This window comes from Haemaphysalis longicornis, unplaced genomic scaffold (genome assembly GCF_048455015.1).
Source record: "Haemaphysalis longicornis isolate Haplotype H1 unplaced genomic scaffold, Haemaphysalis longicornis Haplotype H1 scaffold_1, whole genome shotgun sequence".
Lineage (NCBI taxonomy): Eukaryota > Metazoa > Arthropoda > Arachnida > Ixodida > Ixodidae > Haemaphysalis > Haemaphysalis longicornis.
Window position 1 is genome coordinate 392,481,973 of NW_027526203.1, and position 25,458 is coordinate 392,507,430.

The 25,458-nt window shown below is 44.3% G+C and overlaps 1 protein-coding gene across 1 annotated transcript in view; it reads right to left on the bottom strand.

Moving 5' to 3' along the window:
- LOC144155299 (E3 ubiquitin-protein ligase RNF31-like) overlaps positions 1-25,134 on the bottom strand; it is a 45,804-nt gene extending 20,670 nt beyond the window's left edge. Inside the window, exons 1-5 of the mRNA XM_077686643.1 lie at positions 24,982-25,134; positions 21,394-21,426; positions 21,093-21,299; positions 15,106-15,252; positions 3,733-3,834 (exon numbers count right to left, since the gene is read on the bottom strand). Coding sequence (XP_077542769.1) covers positions 3,733-3,834; positions 15,106-15,252; positions 21,093-21,299; positions 21,394-21,426; positions 24,982-24,999 — 507 coding nt within the window. The 5' untranslated portion in view covers positions 25,000-25,134. The remainder of the gene's footprint in view (positions 1-3,732; positions 3,835-15,105; positions 15,253-21,092; positions 21,300-21,393; positions 21,427-24,981) is intronic.
- Positions 25,135-25,458: the final 324 nt, after the last annotated feature.

Consider the following 25,458-nt stretch of genomic DNA (forward strand, 5'->3'; position numbering starts at 1 on the left):
GAAATTGAGCCAGATCCTGGTGTTTCACGGATCAAAATGAGCCAAATCCATTTGCCCATTTGCCCAATCGGAGTTTGCTTTTGGCTTGACTGTTCGGACGGTTTCGTGAATGTTTTCAGATTTTTTTTTTTTCGAAGCTGACTTATTATGAATCAGACGGCAATATCAGGAGATCGGCGAAAGATCCGCCCCCAGGTGTCGACGACGAAGTGAACGGAAGAAATGAAGGAAATGAAGCGGAAAGATGTGAAACAATGATTTCATTTGGTCTGACCCGTTCCTAGGAAATAACTCTGGTTAAATTTATTTTTTACTCCCATATTTACCATTTTAGTACTTAAGTAAATAGCCACCGCTTACAAGTCCTGGCAAATCGCCCCCTTCCCCCCCGAGAGTACAAATTACTTCATTAAGGTGAAGAAGAAGATATGAGCAGCCTTCTTGTGAAGCGTGTTGGAAATTCATTTCAAAGCAATGAAGAGGTTGCTTACTTTGTGAGGGTCTTCAGGCGTGCCCTAGAAAATTTTCCTGGGGAGAATTCGAAAAGAGCTGCTAATGGTGCCAAGAGGACTCACCTGCTCTTCATGTATAATTTCTTCTTTAAGCCCTGTTGCATATTTTTAATGCCTTATCCACCAAAACGCTACCGCACCATGCTTTAAAGTCAGTTTAATAAAGTTTCTATAAGAATGCCGCATCAACTTGAGTGTTTCAATTCAATATGAGTCAAATCCAAACTTATCGCCCCAATGTTGCTCATATTCACGGCATAATTTTTAATTACTTGTGGCCATAAACTTCCCCTAGCTGAGATGTAAAATATATCATATAATAGCTTTGCGGGCGTTGCATTTAGGTCCGGTAACAAAATTCCACTTGTTTGTCAAATTCGTATTAGGTGGGTCTGGCTCATTTGGAAAAAAACGCCTCATGTGAAGTAGTACCACATTGGAACCCAATAAATGGTGATGAATAGTATTTTGAAGAACTAATCCATGCCTTTTTAATAACTGATAGTTTAGGGATTATTACTTGTGTTTTCCAACTTCGTATTTAAATTTGACGGTGCGTGTGAGAAAACAAGAAAAACCAAAGGGTCACGCGATGCACTCTGCTCACATCCACATAACAAACGCATGCTGTAGAAAAATGTTTATGTCGAGCCTGGCTCGACTGGCAAAGTTCAACCGATGATCTTGCATCTTTAAGTTTATGGTCCATTTTAGGCGGCAACTGTTATAGCCCCGATTTTCAAGTATGCAATGTGTAGCTAAGCATGCTGGGCAAGTTGATTCGTGCAATGCTTTAAAAATTGGCTACCTGAAAACAAGACCAGAAGTACGATAAGACGGGCGCATACTCACAACTGCTTAACTCCAGCAAACCATGTGTGTGAAATATGCTCGCACATCCGTAAAAAAATTGCAAAGTAATTAAAAAAATTGACGCAATTTCACGTAGTTATTAGTGGCGACTGTCCAAAAAAGGTATTCATATTTGAAAAAGGCACCTGGAGAGTTCACTAACAAAGACCCCTTTACTTGTGGATATAGTATATTGCAGGGTTTAACGCGCCGATGCAACGTAGGCGATGAGGCGCGCCGTAGTGGAGGGCTCCGGATTAATTTTGGCCACCTGGGGATCTTTAACATGCGCCGAAATCTCGTACACACCGGCGCTTTTGCTTTTCGCCTCCATTAGAAAAGCAGCCGCCGCGGCCAGGAATCGAAGCCACGACCTCGTGCTCAGCAGCGCAACGCCTCAGCCACTGAGCCACAGCGGCGGGTCTTTGTTTGTGGAAAATACACCTCTGGGAATTTACAGTCACGCAATAGCGCCATGACTCCTGAGCAAAGCACTGCTTTTACCGGTTTGAAATCAAGAAACAAGAACATGTTTTGCTCGTACACTTGCCATATCATTGTAAAAACTTCGTTTTTACCGGCTGGAAATCAAGAAACAAGAACAGCAGTTTTTACAATTATGGCAAGTGTACGAGCAAAACATCTGTTTTTATTTCTTGATTTCAAACCGGTAAAACCTATGTTTTTACAATGATATGGCAAGCGTACGAGTGTGCACCAGACTTGTCTCTCGGGCATTTTTGTCTAGCCTACTTCTGTCCTTCCACAACCACCACCCCACCATCAACAAAGCACCTTGTGCTATTCTCAAGGTGGGAGATGATTGCACTGATCGGCAAGACAACTGCTAATTGTAAAAACAAACGAGTTAACACATTCCACATGAAAAGCCATGACTACCACAACAAGAGTTTCCCTGCATAAGACGTGTTATCCCACAGCTACCCCCGATTATTTTTCTAAATTAAAGGAATTACTGCACGACACGCAGTAATTTCCATTTTTTTTATCGTGGTCAGCAAGTGACTTATGTTGTACAGTCATCCACAGGCTCAGCTGGAGCATCACACTTGATTTTAGCATGGAATATCTCAAAATTTCATGAAAATAAACAGTTAAAACGAATGTAGATGACTTAAGAACCCCCTTAAACTTGAAAGAAATTCAGAAGTTGTGACTAAATTACCTCACACCAAAGGAGGAGGAGACGATAAGTGGGTAAAGCATTGCTCCAGCTAAGCCTGTGGATGACTGTACACAACGTGGACGAGCAGTTGGTGCAAAGGTAGCATCCACACTAGCAATGGTTTGTCAGGGCCGACTGTGTTTGATCTCGGCGACAAGAGACCACTTGGGACATCTTTATGTGTGCCGAAATCTCAACCCCAGGTTTTTTAATTTTTCACCTCCATGAGAGTAATTGTCACCGTGGTGGGGAGTAGAACCGGTGACCTTGTGCTAAGAAGCATACGTGCCATACACATAATCCACTACAGCGAACTGCCTTAACCATTTTGCAGAGTCACTCCATGGTGTACAGAAAAAAGTGCTCAAACAAGGCAGCTAATGATTTGGCTGGCTGTGCACGCATAGCTGTCTTAGATGCTCTTTATTTTTCTTGTACAGAGCTCTTATAGCCATTTTTGTACATAGCCTCCCCGCAAACGCCTGCACACAATCCTTTTAAAGCTGCTCATTTAGATGGGGGCTTTCCTCTGAGACGAGCCGGCGTTCTACAATGGTTACCAAGAAAATACAAAAGGGCAGGCATGATCTACAAATAAGTTAAAGAGGCCATGAAGACAAACTACAAGTTCTGTTCATTCAAGACTACTTGGTCCCCACAACAATGATACAAATTCTGTCACAAACTTCAAACAAGTAACAGAGATGATATTAAAACATACAAAGCAGTGGTGCCCCCCGTGATTGTAGTGGAGCCTCTAAATCCATTTGATCTGTGCTAATGTGCAGTTTGCAGATCAATGCTAATGTGCAGTTCATACAACGATAACAGTTTAGTGAAACTGTTTAGCAAAATTTGAACGTTTTATAATATTTTTTTCTCTTTTTTCATTTAGGAAAAACGCCTTCCATGGCTAGAGTGGAGCTGAGTGAGCTACCAAAAGCTAGTTCTTTCAGATTGAACAATGCAGCATTTTGTCTTCGTGGCCCCTTTAAATTTGCTGCCTTCAAGACAGCCGAAGATTGCCAACCACCCAGTAGAGGAGCGCTACAAGCCTACATGTACAATCACCTGAGATACGGACGAGAGTGTGCAGTGCTTGCCCAATGCAAAAGCTGCGCTAAATACAGTCAATTCAAGGTATTACTTTTATATATAACAAACTAGCAAATGAAGACAAACCTTTTCGTTGACGCAGTACTTGATATCACTTGCAACTTCCAATTTACAGGTCAGCAACTTTTCGTTAAATTCTTCATACTTATTGCCAAATACACGTTTCAGCTGTTCAAACAAAAAAATAGAGGTATGTTAGCTTTTACCTGCATTGGCATCGCCCGAGGCCAACTATGCAAAGTCATCATCATGACTGGACCGACCATCCCCAATGCAAGAATGCTTGGCACTGCAACCACAGCAGTGATTACATTTGAAGGCGCACATGTGCCCTTTTACGCAAGGGTGTACGACGTACTCACACATTGCAAACATTATAGGCGACTCCCTCTGTGGTGCTCCGGGGCACCGACAGGACGTCTGCCCCAACCCTCAAGTCAATACTACATATATATGCAAAGAATGCCACAAAAGTGTCAACATTGTAAACTGGAGCATCTAACAGCAAGCAAGGACCATAGATGCAAACTTCGACCTCCACCACTACCCATCAGAATGCATGAACATGAAGTGAAACTGACAGACAACCCACACCACCAATACCAACCTGTGCAGCACTACCTGCATCCTCCCATTCTGAAAACCTGCCACAAACTAACCCAGGTGAGCTGGTTGGCAGTGGCCGCTTGGCCACCCACTGCTAAAATATATTTCCCCCCTTTCCCACAATGCAACCCCCTCCTCCTTTATTACAATGCACAAAATCAAGCACTAGTGAGAAAACGTGCAGCTAAAAGCCTCACTGGAAGACAAATCAAAATAATTCAACACTCTGCAACAACAAATATTAGCTGAACTCTGCACCTAAATGCAATGTCACATCACATCCATCCATCCTATCTACGCCCACTGCAGGGAAAAGGCCTCTCCCATTAATCTCCCAATTATCCCGGTCCTGTGCAAACTGTGACCAATTTATCCCCGCAAACTTCTTGATCTCATCTGCCCATCTCACTTTCTGCCGCCCCTGCCACACTTGCCTTCTCTAGGGATCCACTCTGTTACCCTTAATGACCAACGGTTATCTTGTCTTCGCATTACATGCCCTGCCCACGTCCATTTCTTCTTCTTAATTTCCACCAGTATGTCCTTAACACGCGTTTGTTCCCTGACCCAGTCCGCTCTCTTCTTGTCCCTTAATGTTACACCTATCATCTTCTGTTCCATTGCTTGCTGAGCAGCCCTCAATTTAAGTTGAACCCTCTTAGTGAGCCTCCAAGTTTCTGCCCCGTAGGTGAGTACCAGTAAGATGCAGCTGTCATACACTTTCTTCTCCAAGCACAATGGTAGGCTGCCATTCATTATCTGAGGATGCCTGCCGAATGCACTCCACCCCATTCTTATCCTTCTAAATATCTCTGCCTCATGGTTGGGATCCGGGGTCACAACTTGGCTGGGGTCACATCACATCACACCCCCACAAACAACCAGGACTATTGATAATAATATAATCGCCATAGTTTCCATTTCTGAAAACAACCGTGGTTCAACTGCCACCCCCTCCCACAAACACGACTATATATACTATCCGCATTTGAAGATCTCAAATGCTTCATACACCATGGAGTCAAAAACTCCCAAACCCGATTCCAACAACTGGATGAGCGGCTCACGGCCACAAAGGCAAACAAGCACAAGCAGCACAGGAAACCTAAACAAAGCCCTCTACTGCAGAGCACAGAAGAGCGGCCGAACGTACCCGGGACGATGGCGATTCCTCCGTCCTCTCCACCTAACACAGGTTCTATCTCCACCAAAAACATCCCGGTTGTTTGACAGTGGAATTGTTTATTCCGAAATAAGATGACATCATTACTCTCCTTTGCATAATAATGTTTCCCGGACATCATAGCCCTGCAGGAAACCGACATCAAACACGTCGACCTTTTTAACTCCAGTGCCTTTAACAAAACACGACAAGCCCGTGGAGCAATACTGGCAGTGGCGTAAATCATGGGGGGGTCAGGGGGGTCCTGACCCCCCTTGTGTTCGGGCTGGGGGGACACCCCTTGCAAGTGTCCCCCCCTTGAGATTCATCTTTCATTTACCTTTGAAAGCTAAAACAACTGTTGTTTTTGTCACTAATAAGTACTGCACGAGCTGGAATAACCATCCCGTTCCCGCCAGTATTTCAAGGAAGTGGAGAGTGTTCTGAGGATTATCTTAGTGATGCCGGTCTCTTCCTGTGAAGCAGAGAGATCGTTCAGTGCCTTGAGAAGACTGAAAACATGGCTGCGTAGTACGATGGGGGAGGAACGCCTCAACTGCATGGCTTTGGCACACGCTCATCAAGACATTATAGACCTCATAACGTTGCCAGGGTTGTTGAAAAACTTTGTCAGTGCGTGCAAAAACCGCGCTCTCGTTTTTGGACCCTCTAGAAGTGTCGAAAGCTAGGAAACATGTCATAGGTGATCAGTACTCATATTGTACAGAGTATTTCTTATTGATCTTTTTTTTAACGTCTGCAATAGCACAGTGCAATTACGGGAGGTATGAAAGCATGCTCGTTTTTCTTATTTTAATTCAAATCACGATAGTAATTTATCTATAAATGAAAATAAAGCACAAAACAAAATGGCCGCCTTGGCAACATGTGTGTCCCCCCTTGTGATTTTTCTGGATTTACGCCACCGAATACTGGTATGAAATACCCAGACTGCCCAGCTACACAAGCTCTTAACAATCACAGACTATGCATTCATGGAGCTTCTTTCTTTTCCATAAGTAACATTCAAGTCTCTATCGCCTTAATACCTGGTCCACACTCCAGGCTGCTATCAGGAATTGACTCCTAAATAAAACAATCCACAAGACAGGCCAAAGTAAACCAACTGGCAATACCAGGGGACTTTATTAGGCTTGTGCGAATAGTAATATTTTAGTTTGAAGCGAGTTGGAAGCGAATTCGAAGCGAATATTCCTCTGGGTCGAATACTTTCGAAGCGAATTCGAATAGTTTTCAGGTGTCCGAAGAACAAAACTGAATAGTATAAAGTTGTTCTATGCCAAAATTCTTTATTTCTAAGGTTACAACATACAAAGGCATCACCAAGATACCTGTGATAACATAGCTTAACCAGTAAAAAAAATTCTGTATAGACTAGGTGTAAAAAGTGCTCCCTTTAACACAGATAGCAACCTACAACACATACACACATAAAACATCACAAAAAATAATTTGGTAACATATTTCAAGTAAAAAATAATGGCATAAAGATTAGCAGCTCCCTATGCAGTGAAGAATGCACTCCCTTCCCTAGTTAGTTACAAGTGCGATCAACACCTGCTCACTGCACGCGTGCCACACGGTAACCAAACAAATTGTTCCGTTACCGTTTTATTGCTTGAAACAATGAAACGGGACCCTTGATTACCTTGATGAACGTATGCATAAGATGGCTACGACAACGCTCTGAATGTGGCTATCTTGTCTTGACTCCACATGTAGTCAAGATGTAGGCCTGATGTCAATGGTACTGCGGCTTGCCTAACAGAACCGAAACTCCTCATAGTACTTGAATGCAGTTTTGATATTTGTTCCCCACCCCCGAATACTTCTAAATTTCAGGAATTTTTAAATTCGGGTCGAAGCAAATTCGAATACTGTAATATCCGTTCAAATGTTCGAAGCGCTCGAATATTCGCACAAGCCTAGACTTTAATGTGCCTCATATGGCATGGGGCTATTCCCGTAATACCTGCAAAGGAACCCGAAGCAATCTGGAAAAATTGCCCGATTCTGCAGCTCACCACATACACCGACAAGAATTGGCAATCGCATCCTCTAAGACACCTCAGCCATCTCCTAATGAAGCGATTGTGGCACTACAAACCCCCCCCCCCCCTCTCTCTCTCTCTCTCTCTCTCTCTCTCTCTCTCTCTCTCTCTCTCTCTCTCTCTCTCCCCCTCTCCCTCTCCCTCTCCCTCTCCCTCTCTCTCTCTCTCTCTCTCTCTCTCTCTCTCTCTCTCTCTCTCTCTCTACTTGACGCTCATGCGCAATATAACAGATTTTACATGGCAAGAAAGTCTTGGCAGCGATCACTACATTATAGACCTCCAGATTATAAATCTGTTGCATATGACTGGGGATTGCTTATATAACAGATTAGATGAAATACCGAGAGAAAACACTGGACAACCCAGTCTTAAATCTTGAAACGTGGACCAAGGAGTTGCTGCGGTCTCCTCAAAAGCACACCCAGAGCTTCCACTAACACAAGAACACCCCACTATTGAAACCCACCTGCACCAGCCTTTGGAATACCCGTAACGGCCTGGTCAAACACTGAAAAAAGAACTAACCGCAAGCTTAAATTCCGCACTGCCAAACTAACAAAAGAAGCAGAATACACAAGCCAAATAAGCCGACAAAACTGGACGCAATTTTGCGACAGTCTACAGGGGACACTGGGTACGTGTAAAACACAGCATGTATGTATGTTTGTGGTTTATTGGCGCAAGGGTTTCTAAGACCAAAGAGCGCCAGAACTATGTTATGTGGTCTTTCAATAGTCATGTTTGTGCTTAAAATATGTATGAAATGAGTATGATACATCTTAAAATACTGTATATATGGGTGTAGAGGGCCCGTCCACTAAAGCATGAAGATGTTCATAATGGTGGCTGAAATGGATTATGGGTGCAACGTGATGCACCTCGAGCCAAAGAGCATGCGACGAGAGTGGGCCTCCTGTGCGGACAAAGGGAGCACGAGGGCCTCACTCACTGCTCGTAGGCTCTGAGGTCACGCATTGTACGAGATGAGTTTTAAAAACTTGATGTCTGCAAGATAACTTAAAAGACTTTTGTTTGTAAACATAGGTTCATCTCCTAAAAACAGTGAAGGATGTAGTGGAATGTTGTAGGTATATATTTTCGGGAAATGCCGTTTTCTGGCTTCATTGCAGAATGTGCACTCAATTAATACATGGAGGACGGTGAGTCGTTCCCCACACTTGTTACAAACAGGTGGGAGTGTTCCATTCAAAAGATATGCGTGTGTAGCGTAAGTGTGGCCTATTCGCAGTCTGCAAATGGATACCTCAAGGAATCTTTTGTTTTTCTGTTGTGTATCTTCCTAGGTTTGGTTTTACTGAGTGGAGCTTGTTGTCTGTGTGTGTGTCCCACATGTGCTGCCAGCATTTACGGATTCCCCTCCGGATTACTGGTTTCAGATCGAGGTGAGGGACCTGCGCTACATCAACACCACTACGTAGGGCCGCCAAAGTGGCGTTCTGGTCAGCAATTTCATTGCCCAGAATGCCACTGTGTCCAGGGATCCAGCAAACAAGTATTTTTAGCTTTGACTTATAGGCAGTTATAAGAGCTTTAAAAAGGCGGTTTAGAATGACGTTTTTTGTGGGCTTAAAGGAATCCAATGCAGTTACTACGCTTAGGGAGTCTGTGTAGATGACTGATTGTTGTATTTTGTTCTGTGTAATGTGTTCCACTGTGATTAGAATACCATAGGCTTCTGCTGTAAAGATGCTACAATTTCTGTTCAATGTCCTTGTGCTGGCAAAGTCCGGGCCATGTGCAGCACAGGACACAGAAGAAGAAGACTTGGAAGCATCTGTGTAAAAAGAGGCGCATGGATATCTGTGTTGTAAACTTAAGAAATGCTGTAAAATCAATTCGCGGGGTGCACGACGCTTGTCAATTTGTTTAAAGGATGTGTCACAATGAATAGTTGACATGTCCCAAGGTGGGACTGTATCGGCGATACAGGTTTTTATGCCATCATCTAAAGACACCCCTATCTCCTCTGCAAGGCCTTTGACATGCAAGGCTACAGGGGCAGGGATCGACGGGCGCGCTAAATATAAATGGGCGGATGAGATGTCATTCACAATAGAATTGCATGGGTGATTCGTCATAGACATTGTCCTAATAGCATAGAGGAGTGCTGTATAAGCACGCTGGTGCTCTAGGCACCAGTGGTCGCATTCTACATAAAGACTCTGGATTGGACTTGTCCTGAAGGCTCCAGAGGCAAGGCGAAGGCCCAAATGTAGGACTGGGTCTAACATTTTTAAGGCAGTTTTAGACGCGAACCCGTATGTTACACTTCCATAGTCTATACGTGACCTAACTAAACTCACAAAGAGACGTAGAAGGCAGTCTTTATCAGCACCATAAGACTGATGTGACAACACTTTTAAAATGTTAATGGCTTTTAGGCATTTTTGTTTGAGTTTCTTTAAGTGCTGTACGTACGTTAGTTTTCCGTCAAGTACAACACCTAAAAACTTGTGTTCTTTCTTGACAGCAATCCGTTCTCCGTTCAGTGTGACATCGGGTTCTCGACGAGTTCCACGCTGTCTTGTGAATAACACACATGTACTTTTGTGAGGATTCAATTTAAAACCATTTTCTTCCGTCCATTTTGCAAGCCTGTTCACACCTAACTGTATCTGCCTTTCACATATGGACTGATTGCATGACCTAAAGCTTATTTGGACGTCGTCAACATACATTGAGTAGGAGATTGAGGGTGGCAACGATTTCCCAAGTGAATTCATTTTAATTATAAACAGAGTACAGCTTAATACTCCCCCCTGGGGAACCCCATTTTCTTGTATGTATGTTCTTGATACCCCTGTCCCTACTCTTACCCTGAATGTCCGCTCCGACAAATAACTTTCAATAGTGTTTAGCATATGTCCAGACACACCGAATGCCTTGAGATCAAGCAGTATGCCGTAACGCCAAGTTGTATCGTATGCTTTTTCTAAGTCAAAGAAAACAGAAAGACAGTGCTGTTTGTGGATAAAAGCATCTTTGACATACGACTCAAAGGCAACTAGCTGGTCAGTTGTGCTTCGACCTGATCGGAAACCAGCCTGACAACTGTCTAGGATGCCGTTATATTCAAGAAAATGGATTAGCCTCTTATTTACCATTTTTTCAAAAACCTTTCCTAAGCAACTTGTCAGAGCTATTGGTTGGTAACTGGCAGGTAGTGAGGCATCTTTCCCCTGTTTTAATACGGCAACTACAACTGCTTCTCTCCAAGCTCTCGGAAAGTATCCCGCCGCCCATATTTTGTTGAACAAGTGCAAGAGTGTTCGGAGAGTTTCTGGGTGCAGATGTTGTATCATTGTGTATGATATACTATCTGCCCCAGGCGCTGAAGCCTTACATGTTCCCAAGGCGACCAAAAGCTCTGTTATGGAAAATTCCGTGTTGTATGGTTCGTCAGATCTTTTGTTATCACGAATCGGTTTCTTCTCCATAGATGTTTTGTGTCGTAAGAAAGCATTTGTGTAATGAGCAGAACTCGATACATATGAAAAGTATTTCGCAAGTGTGTTTGCCTGGTCCTCTAGGGTATCGCCTGTACTGTTGACCAAAGGTAGGGTGCGTGTTTTCCGTCCATTAAACTTTTTAATTCTGTTCCATACTTTGCCTGCTGTGTACGAGTAGATAGAAGTCACGAAAGAGCGCCAGCTATCTCTTTTTGCTTGCTGGCGAATGCGTCTTCCTTGTGCTTTTGCACGTTTGAAGGAAATCAAGTTTTGCGTAGTGGGGTACCTGCGAAGGACACCCCACGCCTTATTTTGAGCCTGCCGTGCAAGCCTACACTCTTCATTCCACCACGGCCTCCTAGTGTTAGGTGTGGCACCAGATATTTGCGGAATTGAGCCCTCGGCAGCATGAAGAATGTGTGCAGTCACCAGTTCACAGGCTTCGTCAATGCCCAAATAGCTTAAGGACGTGTATGAAAGCTGAGATAATTGTTTAAATTTTAACCAATCAGCACCAGATTCCTTAAACTTTTTATGGCAGATGGAACTGTTACGGGCTTTATCAATGCCTTTCAAGATGACAGGGAAGTGGTCGCTCCCATAGGGGTTGTCGTCCACTTCCCATTCAACAGCCGGAAAGAGGACAGAAGAGCCGATCGCCAAGTCTATGTGTGAGTATGTATTGTGTGTAGTGTTGTAGTATGTCGGCTCTTTTTTGTTAAAGAGACAAGCTCCGGATGAGAAGAGGAATTTTTCTATCAAGCGGCCCCGGGAATCTGTGCGTTGAGATCCCCATAGTGGGCTGTGTGCATTCAGGTCACCTACGAGTAGGAACGGTTCCGGCAGCTCATCTATGAGAGACTCAAATTCAGAGCTAGATAAACGATATTCAGGGGGAATGTATAGTGAGCAAATTGTTGTTAATCTGTTGAAAATAATTGCCCGGATTGCAACCGCTTCTAGGGCGGTACGCAATTGAAGAGATTGGCAAGGGATAGATTTTTGCGTAACTATAGCTACGCCACCAGAGCAGTGCGTGCAGCTATCTCTGTCTCTCCTAAATACTGAGTATTGGTTCAGGAAATTGGTGTGCTTAGGTTTCAAGTGTGTCTCCTGTAAACATAGGATGGCTGATTGCGTTTTGTGTAGGATTTCATATATATCATCTAGGTTTTTAATAAGGCCCCGGCAGTTCCACTGTGTAATTATTTGTGCTACCATAAATGTTTAGGGAGGAGATTTTACCTGGTGTAGATGAGGACTCGGGCTGGATGTATACTATCTATCAGTTCTGACTTGGGCCTGTGACACGGGTGGCTGGTGGCTTTTTGCCTCGCCCCGCCATGGTGCGCTGTTCTCTTTCCGCCTTTGGCACTGGCAGAGACGGTGTTACCTCCATGTCATCATCTGAGTGGTGTGACAGTGACGAGATGGAGTCCTTGCGGGCTCCGCCTCGGGATATGTTCGAAGTGGAGGCAGGAGCCCCTGCCGTCCCCGATTGTTTGTTGGACACAGAAGTGGTCGTGGGACCGACCACATCTACGTCCATGGCCGCCTGCAGTCTGGTAGCCGGAAGAGGAGGATTGACGGCAGAGCCGTCACTCCTCACACTCGCAGCTAACACAACACTTGCGGGCGCCACAGGTGTCGTGTCGGATGGTTGGGCTGCCTTGGGCAGCACCTGGGGGGGCTGGGACGGCACCAAGTCTGCTTCGCAGTACTGGGTGGCCGCCGTGACTAGATGCCACTCCGCCCCCCGGCGAGCTGCATCGGCATACCTTTGCGAAAACATTGAGTGTTTCTGTCGTGCTTCTTGATAGGTAATGTTCTGGGTGACCTTCATGTTTATGATTTCTTTCTCGGCTTTGAATTTAGCACATGACCGAGAGTATGCAGCGTGGGGTTGTTCACAGTTGGCACATTTCAATACGTTAGAAGCACAGTTCTCTGAAGGGTCATGATGTCCTGCGCGCTTGGCACATGTCAGTTTTCCGCGGCAGGTGGTAGTACTGTGCCCATACCGCTGGCACTTGAAGCAGCGGCGTGGGTTGGGTATGTAAGGTCGTACGTTGCAATGAAGGAAGCCTGCAGTGACAAACTCCGGTAGGACACTTCGGTCAAAAGTTAGGATCACATGTTTCGTTTTTACTTCTTTGCCATCGCGTCTGATCATTATTCTTCTTACCGCAGTAACGCCCTGGTCACACACGCCCTCGAGGAGGTCAGACTCACTTTCATTGAGCAGGTCCATCTCAGATATGACGCCCTGCGAGCTGTTAAGGCTCCGGTGTGGCGTTACAGCTACTTCAAGGCCAAGTAGGTCGGTCTGGTTCAAGAGACTATCAGATTGTTTTTTAGTAGATAGTTCTACAAGCACGTCCCCCGATGTCAGCTTCTTTGCCTTGTAGTTCGCGCCAACTACACTCTCAATGAACTTGGCAATTAAGAAGACAGACTTGCAGGTAACTGGAGATTCCTTGTTCTTAGATTGTATCACTAAGAAGCGAGGAAAGTTGTCCGGGGTGTTAAATTTCATGTTGGGCAGAGGTTTGAAAATTACATCGGTGCGGGCCCTTTTTGGGGCCCGATCATTTGGAAGAGAGGATTTCGAAAGTACCATGCGGCATAGTATAAAGCAGGGAACTGGGGTACTTTCTTCTTTGACGTTACCCTGATGGTCAAAGAGGTCCCGGAGCTCCCAGCCTGATAGACAGACAGGGAGCCCATCGGCCGGAGCTTGACCAGGGCTCCGACGGCCACCGTTCACGGCTTCTAACCCTTCACCTTTCAACTTCTCGCCACGGTAGGTAACAGCTTAAGTATGGGGGGCTCGGGGTACGCGGTGTCGCCACTCACCGTCACCAAGATTACTCAAGGTGCCCCGTGCGGGGGTGTAAAACACAGCATCCTGCAGACTCTCATGAATACTCACGATGGCAAAACTGCCACCAGCCAGCAGATACGAAAACTTGTGCATGCGTACGCCGGTACTGAACAGGACGTACTTGAACTCGAGATACCCCTAGAAGCTATGACGACACACAACATACCCGTGCAAACATCATCCAAGAACTGGTTGGCCCCATAACCATCCAAGAAATAGAATCGGTAATAACAATTAGACACCAAAAACACTGCCCTCGGTCGTGATGAGGTACCAAAAAAATTACTATGCAACCTCGGCCCTCCCACACTGGATCAACTCTAGTGGACAACCGGCATCTTACCACCGCAGTGGACACATGGAGACCTCAAACCTTATTCAGGCAAACCCCTAGCACATAAGAATCTCCGACCCTTTTAACTGACATCGTGCACGGGCAAATTGCTAGAGCGCTTGGTACACATTGGCTTTCACCGTATATAGAGGACAATGATTACTCCCCCAACACAATGCACAGATTCCCATTACACCCATACAGGACATGCTGTTGTGACTACAAAAGAAGCCAATTCAAAGGCTTTCAAATCAGCACAAATACTTCATATTGGCAAATGACATTAAAGGAGCATTTGATCACATCTCGCATCATGCCTAAATGCAAGGCTTGAGCCCCGTAAATTGTGGATAAGGACTATACAGCTACGCCAAAGCCTTCCTCACTAACTGCACCACCACCATAGGCATTGAACACCTATGCTATAATACATTCCTGGTATGCCCAAAAGGTAGGCTCTGTAATCTTGATGCTATCCCTACCCACCCCCGGCTTCTAAACATCCCCAACTCACAGCGCCTCTTTTATGCACTGTACTTGAAAGGCTGTGGACAGCCACAGGCTCCATTGGAGAATAACAAGCTCTACAAGAGGCAATAAATACAGTGCAGGAGTACCCATGTGCCCGAGGTCTCAAGTGTGCCAAATAGCAAAAACGGACCCTTGTGATTTTCCTTTTTTTTTCTTTTTTTTTTTGTTGAAAGGCTTTGGTCATTTTTCAGCTGCTTATGTCACAGACTAACTTTTCTGTGGATTTTGCTCTTACGTTTTTTTATTTATAATGATTATTTCAGGCCACCTTAGAATGCATTTTGATCCACTAGATGAGGGGTCATGAATTTGTGAAAGAAAAACGGGTTTAAAACGTGGCCCAAAACTTCTGTAAAGAAGCAAGTGCGTCCTGTACATACCAAGTGGAGATTTTCTGCCTGAGGAATATCGCTCGGGCAGTTCATGCAAGACAGCTTTCCGTGCCTGGCCTGCTCCTGAAAGTGTGCCTTCAGGCAACTCGCACAGGCAGTGTGTTTGCATGGCAGCAAGGCATTTCGATCCAGCTCCTGAAAATAAGTACGTACTACCATCAGACATGATTAAGTCCCACATAGAGGGGAACGACAGGTAAATAAAATACAACCGTAATTGTATACTGCAGCCCTTATGCACAGCGAAAACAGCAAAGATGAAATGAACTCGCAGTCACTACAAAAAGAATTGGCGCACCCTGCACTAGTGGCGCAAGGCTGGAGAAACGCAGAGCTGATGGACCCTCTCGTTTCGTCGGAGACCCAGCTGTTGCACCTCGCATGGATTTCTGAACTTGCCGCTGAAAGTTCTCCATGACTGGCAGGCCCAGATCGTTTTGTCTGCCGCCTTTCACATCTTTCCCAAAGTGGACCGCGCGCGCTAGAACCTTTCACAACTGGCTTTGCGAAAGCGGCGTCTGGAGCGTAAACTTGGCGTCTGTGCTCCCCACTTTAGGCAAGAACACATGTGAACTGGCACGGAGAAGTGGAAGCGCGAGATCACAACACCACGAACGCTGGGCTCCTCAAGTGGCACAAGCGCACACGCAAGCCCTGATGACGCCGGGCGCCCCTCACGAGGCACACGCTCACGTGCACTCTACTGGGCTGAGTCTTTTGGTAACGTTCCACGGTGGAACTAAATGCTTTAACAGCTCTACTATTGAAATTAAGTACCAATCAACCTTGGTTTTATTAAATTCTCTGCATTAGCAGCAGGTCACCAATAGGGTGACCAAAATAATCAGGGCTGGGCGGTATCGCGGTATTAGGATATCACGATAGCATCTCGGAGATACTTTTGAGTACCTGTATTTCAGTATCAAAACACTTTTGAAAAATGTACTTGTATCTCAAATATATCACGATACTCTGGCACATATGAGTATCTCATTACATTTATTTTCGTGGCGCAGAAGACACCCACTTTTTTTTTTTTTAATAGTGAAGCTGTTTGGCAAATTGTAATTTTTCGTGCCCGCAGTTATACATACCAAGAAATTTCCCAGCGTGCGTACGTGAGTGCGGGCCTCGCAGCGACAGCCTGGCAGATTAAAAAAAAAAAAACAAGAAAATGCCTAGCACTCGTGCGTGTGCCTCGCGGCGACCGCCGAGCGACCCTGGCGCACGTTTGTCAAGCAAAGCATACCCCCTTAGGGAGATTGGCCAAGACAGGCAAACAAAAAACTCCAGCGTTTGCCGCAATCATGGCAACATCTTGCTACCTTGCTATGGTAATCACACAGCCCATGACCCTCACCCGTTATGGCTCTGCCCATGATCTTGTCTTTGCAAACTTCGGCATTTCTCAAATCGATCGACTGTGTCAGCCACTGCCCGTCTACCATAGCAATCATAAGGCACAACGGCTGAAGATGAAGAGAACGCCTGCGTGTAATAGTACACTGTACTTCCAGCATCACTTCCACCCCCGCCACCACAGGCAATGGAAGTGGTCATCGAGGGAGAAGAAGAGTCGGTTGAAGTCCTCAATGGAGATGAAGAGAACTCACCTAACCTCGACGATGATTAATAAAAGCATTTCTAACTAAATGGTGTCAGTGAGGTGAAAAGTGCTACTGCGTACACAACGTTCAATGTCCAATGATTATAACGTCCACGTTACTGTGAGCTTCCCTATATAGCAATAATTAAGAAATGAAGGTCATTGTGGCAGCGAAGAAGAAGCAAATTGGCTCCAATCGTGGACTTCAACCTTCGTGATGGTCGTGAAGGTTGCGTACAAGTCTTACGCATTAGTGTGAGCTTCTTTTTTTTCTTTTTTTTTCGTTTGTTCAGTTGGAGCCAAACCGCCTGCTTTCCTATACACTCTCAGTGCTGTAGCTGTTCAAACAAGTTACACCAACACCCAAGGCTCGACAATTATTTCAGTGCGACTAAAAACAATACAGAACAAAAGAAGTTTAATGAGTTCCTGTAAAACTTGATTACAAAGTCAATGCTGCTGCTGCAATTTATTGGGGAGAAGTTATGTAATTCTCTTCAAGCATGTATTGGTTTTGAAACCTAATGCTTCGTAAAAATAAATTGTAGAACATGAAGTCGCCAAAACAAAAAAGAGCATCTCAGTATCTGTATCCATCTTTTATCTGTATTCCGAAATACTTTTATTCTGTGCCTGCAAAAGTATCTCCGAAATATCCAGTTACACCAAACTTAAATGTACCTATGCTAATGCATCTGAATTAGGCACCCAAAGCATGTATTGTGATATTTGTATTCAAGAACACATTTTGAAGTATCTCTGACCAGCCCTGAAAATAAGCCAACCTCAAGGCGACCTCCGACGTGCACATGCAGGCAGGAGCAAGGCACAGGTGCTGCATGCTTATTTAGTTGGGGACACCTTGTAACTGCGAATGGCCCCTATCCCACTAATGCATACCGGCGAAGCAAGAATGAGATGGCCTTACTGTGGAGCCTGCTTCGTCTAGCCGAGACCTCAACAAGCCCCAACGACAATTATTGGAAATTAGGGCAAAGCTGGTTAACAATGAGCATACGTAGTTGTGCGTACATGTGTAAGCCTCGTCCAAAATACGTGCGAATGAGACAAGAAGAGAAAGCTACGAGATATTGGGAGTTGTAAGCCGATCTCCCTCCCAACTGTTTTGAAGTGTGACCAGACAGGCAGCGGTAGACATCCACAAGATTCGCCTCGGAGGCGACTTGCGTGACAGCACTCTTGTTCAATGTGGTGCTGGAAGCTGAACAATGTGTATACATGTTCATCTTTTCTGCAGCAATGTAGAGAAGATATATTTTCATACAACTAGTTCGGTTGATGCTTAGACAATTGATTGCCTTGCGACTGGTTGAGGCAGTGTGCGGCTACGATGGCCAAAAAGTATAGCAAGCCCTAAAAACACAATGGCACCAGTTGATCAGAAATGTGCTCAGCCTATATAGGCAGCATGCTTGAACTGGGTATTCCGGGTGATTGCTCAAGCAGTTACCACAGGTTATATTATGGTTCAAACAGTGCTGCAAACCCCTGTTCACAAAAATAGTGGAATACCCAGTTGCCCTCTCACAAAGGGAAGCATGGCTGTTTAATTTTTTTTTTTTGCAACTCAATTGAGTCGTGCATGGCATCGTACCACATCGAACATAACCCACCGGTGGTGATGGCACCATGTGTGTCATGACACACGAACACTGGTGCACGGCAACTAAATGTGAAACCCATTGGACAGGGATGGGGGTGGGTAGCAATATGGAAATAGTCATTCTTCATTGCATTGAAACGGTTCATCAAAACTTGTTTCATTAGAGTCACGGTTCAGTTAAAAGCAGATTTAGAACAACCAGTTTAACAAAGCGCCACTTCATTGCTAGTTTTCATATTGTTGGGTAGGGACAAACAGCTGTAATCCCTGCTAATCATAACAGTGGAGCCAAATGAGCACCCCTATATTCCATTGTGGGGAATAAGAAACAGGTATAGCCTCATTCCCTTTAATCCCCAGAAATTAGGAAAGTTATAGAATAGCTGGACCACTCACATTCATTACTTCAATTCTTCAAGATTATACACTGACATAAATTTGTGGACTTCTGTAGATGACAATAAATTCGCCAGCTATAATGCACTATACAGAAGCACTGCATTCAGCCCACTTGCAGCTCCAGTGAGTAGTTTTAACAGTCGCAAACGTTTATTTCCGTGTACAACCGAAGTCTCGGGTGTTTGTTTCTACTTTAGGAGAACCGACAAGTGGGCAAGTTGGTATGGAGACAAGGTGACTAAAAGCACAGAAAAACGTGGGACAAAGAGAAGAACTACACAGGACAAGCGCTTTCTAACACAGGGTTCGTACGGGCTTCAAAAGCAAAAATTCAAGGGTTTTCAAGGACTTTCAAAGACCAGAAAACACATTTTCAAGGTCCCCATCTTATGTTTTATCTGGGATTATTTATAACTTTTTCAACAAAATGCAAAATTTTGATATTGCCTTAATACCTAAGAACATTAATGCACATATACATAGGCACTATGGGTTCATGAATGCTCCCCCAGCTTTTTTTTTTCATAGTTTATATTTATAGGTTTTTCTTTTTTCTTGGTGGTTTGCAGAGGCTGTTTGATTTCAAAACTTAGTTAATGTTGCTTGCATCTCCTGCTTTATCAGCAAGAGTATCAGCTGAAATCAACTCAGCAAGTGTTGCTGCAAGGCAGGATAAACTATGTACACGTCCACCATTTGCACGAAAAAACAAACGCAGATGGAGCGTATGAGGCACAGCAAACATGCAATGAAAGGCCGTTCACAGACTAGATGGAACATGCAAGATAGAGAACAGAAGCCCGCTTTCACGGGATTGTATCGTGACATGAATTCTATTGAGGAGTGCTGCTCCTAACGTTGCCTGGTAATAATGAGAATCCACAACTCGTAATTTCACGCAATACACTGACACTTGATTGTTACAATGTTTCTTTACATTTTTAACACCTAAAATTCATGACAAACACTTTAAATACCTGTGAAAAGATAGGGCCATTGGTTATCTCCAGAAAAATCAATGGTTTTCAAGGACCCTTTAAAAATTCCCGGACTTTCCAGGCCTTGAAATTTACACTTCTCAATTCAAGGGTTCTCAAGGTTTTCAAGGACCTCAGCGAACCTTGTAACAACTATCTCAAGCTCGGAACGGGGAAAAACACAAGGTTTCCATCTCGGTTGTGCCATGCACTACTACGATAATGCTGCACTGAATTCCAGCATGATCTGGTGCTACCTAAGTCTTTGGAATTTTATTTTTCACCTATCTAATAATTAAAATTTGGCTTTGTTCAGCATAAGTTACGTTAGATAAACATGCTCCACACATGTTAAATGCCATCCTGTGGACCTGTGAGTATGCCATCAGTGCTGTCCTCCAGGGCCAGCACTAACTCGCAGGTGCCTTGCGCGAACCCTAGCCACGAAAGGATGGCCACTCGTCGAGGCATAGGCACGATGACCGTCCCGAACACTGCCGGGCAAGCCAAATGTCTGCTTGACGAGTGAGCGATGTGTTGGTGGCGCAAAGCACGGGCAGCGAGATCTCATTGTGGCATAGGCCTAAGCTCTTCTCCCACCACTAGCCATCGGTCACCACCCCATCCCTCGCCATGGGACCGTCATCCCAGTGTGGAGTTTCCCTGCCTACAGAGCTTATCAGCCCTGCAGACAGACTGCCACCACCCCTCGACCAACAGAAGCTAAGAGCTCACCTCTGCTCTGCTAGACTGTTCCCAATGCCTGCCTCAGACTAATGTAGGACCGCATTTTCCTTTCTATCCCAACTTCTTCATTATTCCCAGCGCATTTATGTACATAGTCGTTTGCGTAATTATTTATCATGCCATCGCTAAGCTCCACCCGGTCTTTTGAATATATATTGAGTGTGTCTGCTGGAACCACAACTTTGAGCTCATGACTTTGCGCGATCTTGCCCATCATTCCTTCGTAACAGCCTCATACTGTTTTTCCTCAGCAAAACCTCTTACTTTGCATACGATGAGGGAAGATCACATACAAATAGCTGAAAAATGCATACCCCCTTCCAAAAGAATCATCAACTTGCTTGCACTCTCCGTCATGTCAGCCATATTGCCAAAGTGTGCAACCCAAATGCAACCTCTTATGTTACTCAAGCTAATCGATTCTTCGGCACACTCTGCATACACTGTGCGAGTTTAATGCGTGGGGAGAAATTTTTTTGCCCCACTCATATAATGACTACAAAGCAACTGCCCCACACACACTAAATCTTGTCAAGAAGCCAGATGCAACTCAATTTTTATACGCCCTCTGCTTGAAAATGTCCAGGAACGACCCTGAACACTAGCAAAAATGAAAGCTTACCTCCTTTGGAACCTGCACACAGCACACCTCACAATCGCTGAACAACGCAAACTTCAGAAAAGCTAAGGCGCCGTGAAGTGATTTGTCCCTTTTGGCCGCATACACAGCTCCAACTTCGTCAAAACCCATTCGGATAAGCAGCGCCGCCATAATGCTTTGATATGGGTCAGTAAAATTCCGATCTTCGGCCAACTTCTTTGCATCAGCCTGGAAAAAAAAAAACTTCGTACTTTCCTTCCCTCATGGTTACCTGTTGCACACAATGCAGTAATTCAGTAAAATTGCCAAAGAAAGTGCTCACCTTAATCATTAGAGCCATGCGCCGAACTTGGTCCTGTTCAATTAAAAAAGTCAATTATTTTAGCCTCAAATGCAACAAAAATACAACAGTGCTGGCAAATGACTTGAGCACACAAAGTATTGATATTCATCGATAAATATCTAAAAGAAACGTGGCTGTAATTTTCTGACTTGGTTGAAATCATCCATTACATGATAAAAAACTTCCATAAAACCTTTTGCAACTGTTTATGCAAATAGGACCACATTTTCTTCAACGAGGAATATTTTGGAGAGGTGTTAAGTACGTGTTTTGTTTTTATCTGGGGAGGGGGTATTATTAGCTGAGGTTATTTTAATAAACCAGAGCACCCTTTTGGGATTGACTAATAACCATATTGTGCTTTAAATGAGTGATTTCCACAATACCAGTTTGCAACAATTACAGAAAAATGGTCCCATAGCTAGTTCCTCTGACCCCCCCCAAAAAATATTGTAAATGTAATGGTACATATATATTTTGCAAGGGGGGAGTATTGTATTGGAGGTGGTGCAGAGCATCTTTTGTGGGGTACGTTAGAGGGTGTTTGTGTAAGAGCTAGGGGTAGGTATGGGCAGGTGCATTATCACTGTTGGCCACTGCACATACAGTCATTCGCGATAACCAGTACTTGATTACCCATGAGCCATAGCAATAGAGAGTAACCTGCCATTTCTGTCCTGGGCTCTTTTCATATCTACTCCTGCTCAAAAGTTCCATGCAAAATAAGCCTAATAAATAGCTTCCAGATACCACAAGCGCTCGCTAATCCAACCTTGAGCAGACAGCTATAGCACACCATCTCTACAGAGTTCATTCAAACCTTGCAAGAAATGCACTGGTGGACTACCATGTGTATTTGACAGAACTGGGGTAAAAATATGGGTACTAAATGCTCACTGAAAGTTGTATGACAACTGACAGACAGCAAATGTCAAAGAACCATGCACTGAATGCTGGCGCACCAAAATGTCGTAGACCCCGGCCCAACAAATGTAAGCCAACTATGCCCTGCATTTTGCTAGAACAGTGCTTAAAACAAATAATGTACCAGTTTCCACACCATATATTTTCCTTGGAACACTTAGAGGTATTTCCAACCGGTGCATGATTTGATCCCGAGTATTCCATACGCGAATTTAACTTACAGATTAAACATTATACATATCTTGTGTAAAATGAAACACAGCTCAGGCGTAAAAAAAAGCTGCTTTTGCGTCCTCGGTTAGTAGCTGAATTACGCACAATGTAACTGGAAAAATTAAAAAAAAAAGTTTTTCGCATTGCTTCTGACCGTCTGGACTTTTTGACCCCGATTATGAACCAAACAAACCATGTACCCCCGAATATTCGTGCCGCAACCAAATATGCAATTATCGCTTGAAAGACAGCAAGGAAAACTGGAATGAAGTAGAACGCAACTAATCTTTTCTCGAAGTTTGGCACAATGTTTTTCAAGCGGTAATGTCTACCCAACATCAAGCCCTAGTGCAACTACGCAAGTTGGAGATGCACAAGAAAAATTTATAAAACAGTGCAACTAGACAAGGGCAAGAGAGAGGAATAACACCACAGCGCTTTGGGGCTGCTCCCTTTAGTACGTCGTCATCCAATTGCACTGCTTTATTATCTTTTTTGCCAAATATTACGCTTTTGAACGCAATACAGTTAAACTTGGATATGACGAAGTTAACAAAACTTCGCAATTTTTCACTATCTGCAGGTTTTCGTAATATGCCGGTTTCGAGTTAACGCTCGCGTGAATGAAGCAGAAACGAAATGCTATACATCGGTGATGAACTCACCGTTAAAGGATTTATTTCAGAGTGAAAAACTGCGATTTGCGCCGGCTGCTTTTCCATGAACTTAATTAAGTCACTACACGGCACTTCAAAGAAGCAAGGTCATGTACCCCCATATTCACACACGTAACTTAACTATCACTTTTGCGTTTTGACACTCTTTGGTGCCTCAACCCATTTCAAGAACCAAACTTATGCTGCGAGGGCACCTTTCTGCGTACTTGAAGTTCTCCGCACTCAAAATTTTTGAGGGGGTCCTAGCTGGGATACTGTATCAGGCAGTGACGTTCATCTCTCGCCGACGGGGAGGGCATTTAAAATTGCGAGCTTGTGTTAAAAAGACAAAACTTTTCGCTTTCTGAGAGCAGAACTCATCACAAACGAACCGACACCATAGATAGCAGTGGAGACATGCGACTACGCCGAAAATCAGATGAAATTAGGGATTCATAGCAATCTCTTTTCAAAACATGAGCACGCTCATTGACATCCGGGTCCGTTGCTTAGGCGGAGTGATACCGCAGATGAACTACTGCAGTTCTTAACTTGTTCCCGAGTTTATACTTCATTGCTCTTGCTAGTGTCAGTCACCAATGAAAACAGCAGGACTTTTTCAATTTGCGGTCAAATTCTGAAAAGATTGCTTAAAGTATATGTAAGTACTTAATCCCTAATAAGCAAGCCGGAAATTGCAATTTTCAACATTTACAGTGCATATAGTCAACAAATAACTGGAGCCTTCCAAGGTGGCCGACACACAGACAGGCTTCTAATGCTGTCATTTAGCCACAAATAAGCCTCATTCAGCCTATTTTGTAGGCGCAAAGCTAATAGAGTACAGGACGTGATAAGCGCACAGCACGAGATAAGAGTACAGTGCATCCGCACGCCCCGCAAGGGACTGTTCTTCTGACGCTTTCACTCCACTTTTTTTACTCGGGTGTGGCGGGATCATGTACACCATGTTAACTTTTACAGGTCCAGGAATTGTCATACATTGATCATCACGCCTCAGAAAAACAAATTTCAACAATGAAGTCGACCACGAAATGACATGAAACTCACCAGGTTGGAATTACTTTGTCTATGCGTTTGTAATTTATTTGATTCAGAAATTTCAAAGAACGTGTTCAGTTCTGTTCTAATATTAAATCACTATGCAGAACTTGAGCCTAAAACGGCAAAAGTGTTTTTTGTTGTGCCGCCGTTGTAAGCCATTTAGGCTCAACTCATAATGCGCAGCAATGGTGGCGCTTCTGTCTGTGTGAAAACCTGATTTGCCCTAAAAGTTTCGCTTTTCAGGTAGCGTGCAGGTTATAGGCCAGTTTTAGAATATTAAGTGATATGGTGGATATTTTTTTTGTTTCTTGCGAAGCTAACAAAACGTTCTGCGAACCACTCGTCAGTCTTTGCAGGGCTACATTCAAGGCACGTGTCCAGTACATGACCCGAAATCCTTATCAGTGCGGTGCCTCAGCTATTTGATCGCTGCACTTCAACGCCGTGTATTCGGTTCTTAAACTAATAGCTGGATGAAAAATGTTTCTATCACATGTTGTAAAAGCTACAAAAATTATTCAAGTCTTTAAAGTTTACCAAAAGATAAAAAAAAAAAAAAGCGGGCTCGCATTGTGGAGCAACTCCAGGCTGTTCCTTACGAGACGGAGTTCTACTGGTTCTACCAAACGCGTAGCGGCGGGTAAACACGACCGAAAAGTTGGACAGCTTCGCCATAAGTACTGCCGGAATATAAAGCAGCCATGCTTACGTTGGTAACTTGCACCATCTCCCCACACGAAAACGCGGGCGGTTCCCGCGGCCGGACGGAAATGCCTGCTGATTGAGTCACTTACGAATGGGACTGAATGACTGAGTCACAGAACAGGGAGGACGGGCGGACGGGCACCGCACGGGGCCGTCAGGCCGTCATAAGATAAGATTAGCCGGCCGACCGCCGCGCCATACAGCAAACCAGAACTAATGCCGCGAGATCAAGTTTGCGTTTTACCAGGTTTTACCAGTTGTACCACGTTGTACATCAAAAATGTGCCCTTTCAATTGTATTTGAAAACTTGTGTAAGAATTCTCAGCCAACCACAAGAGAGCGACTGATTCATGGTTGTTAGACTGCTCAGTCAAAGCCGCAGGGTACAGCAGCCCTGGCACGGCCACAATGGCAGTTCTGAAATTACAAAAAAAAAAAAAAGATAGAATAAATGCTGCACGCCGTCTTAACAGATCGTGC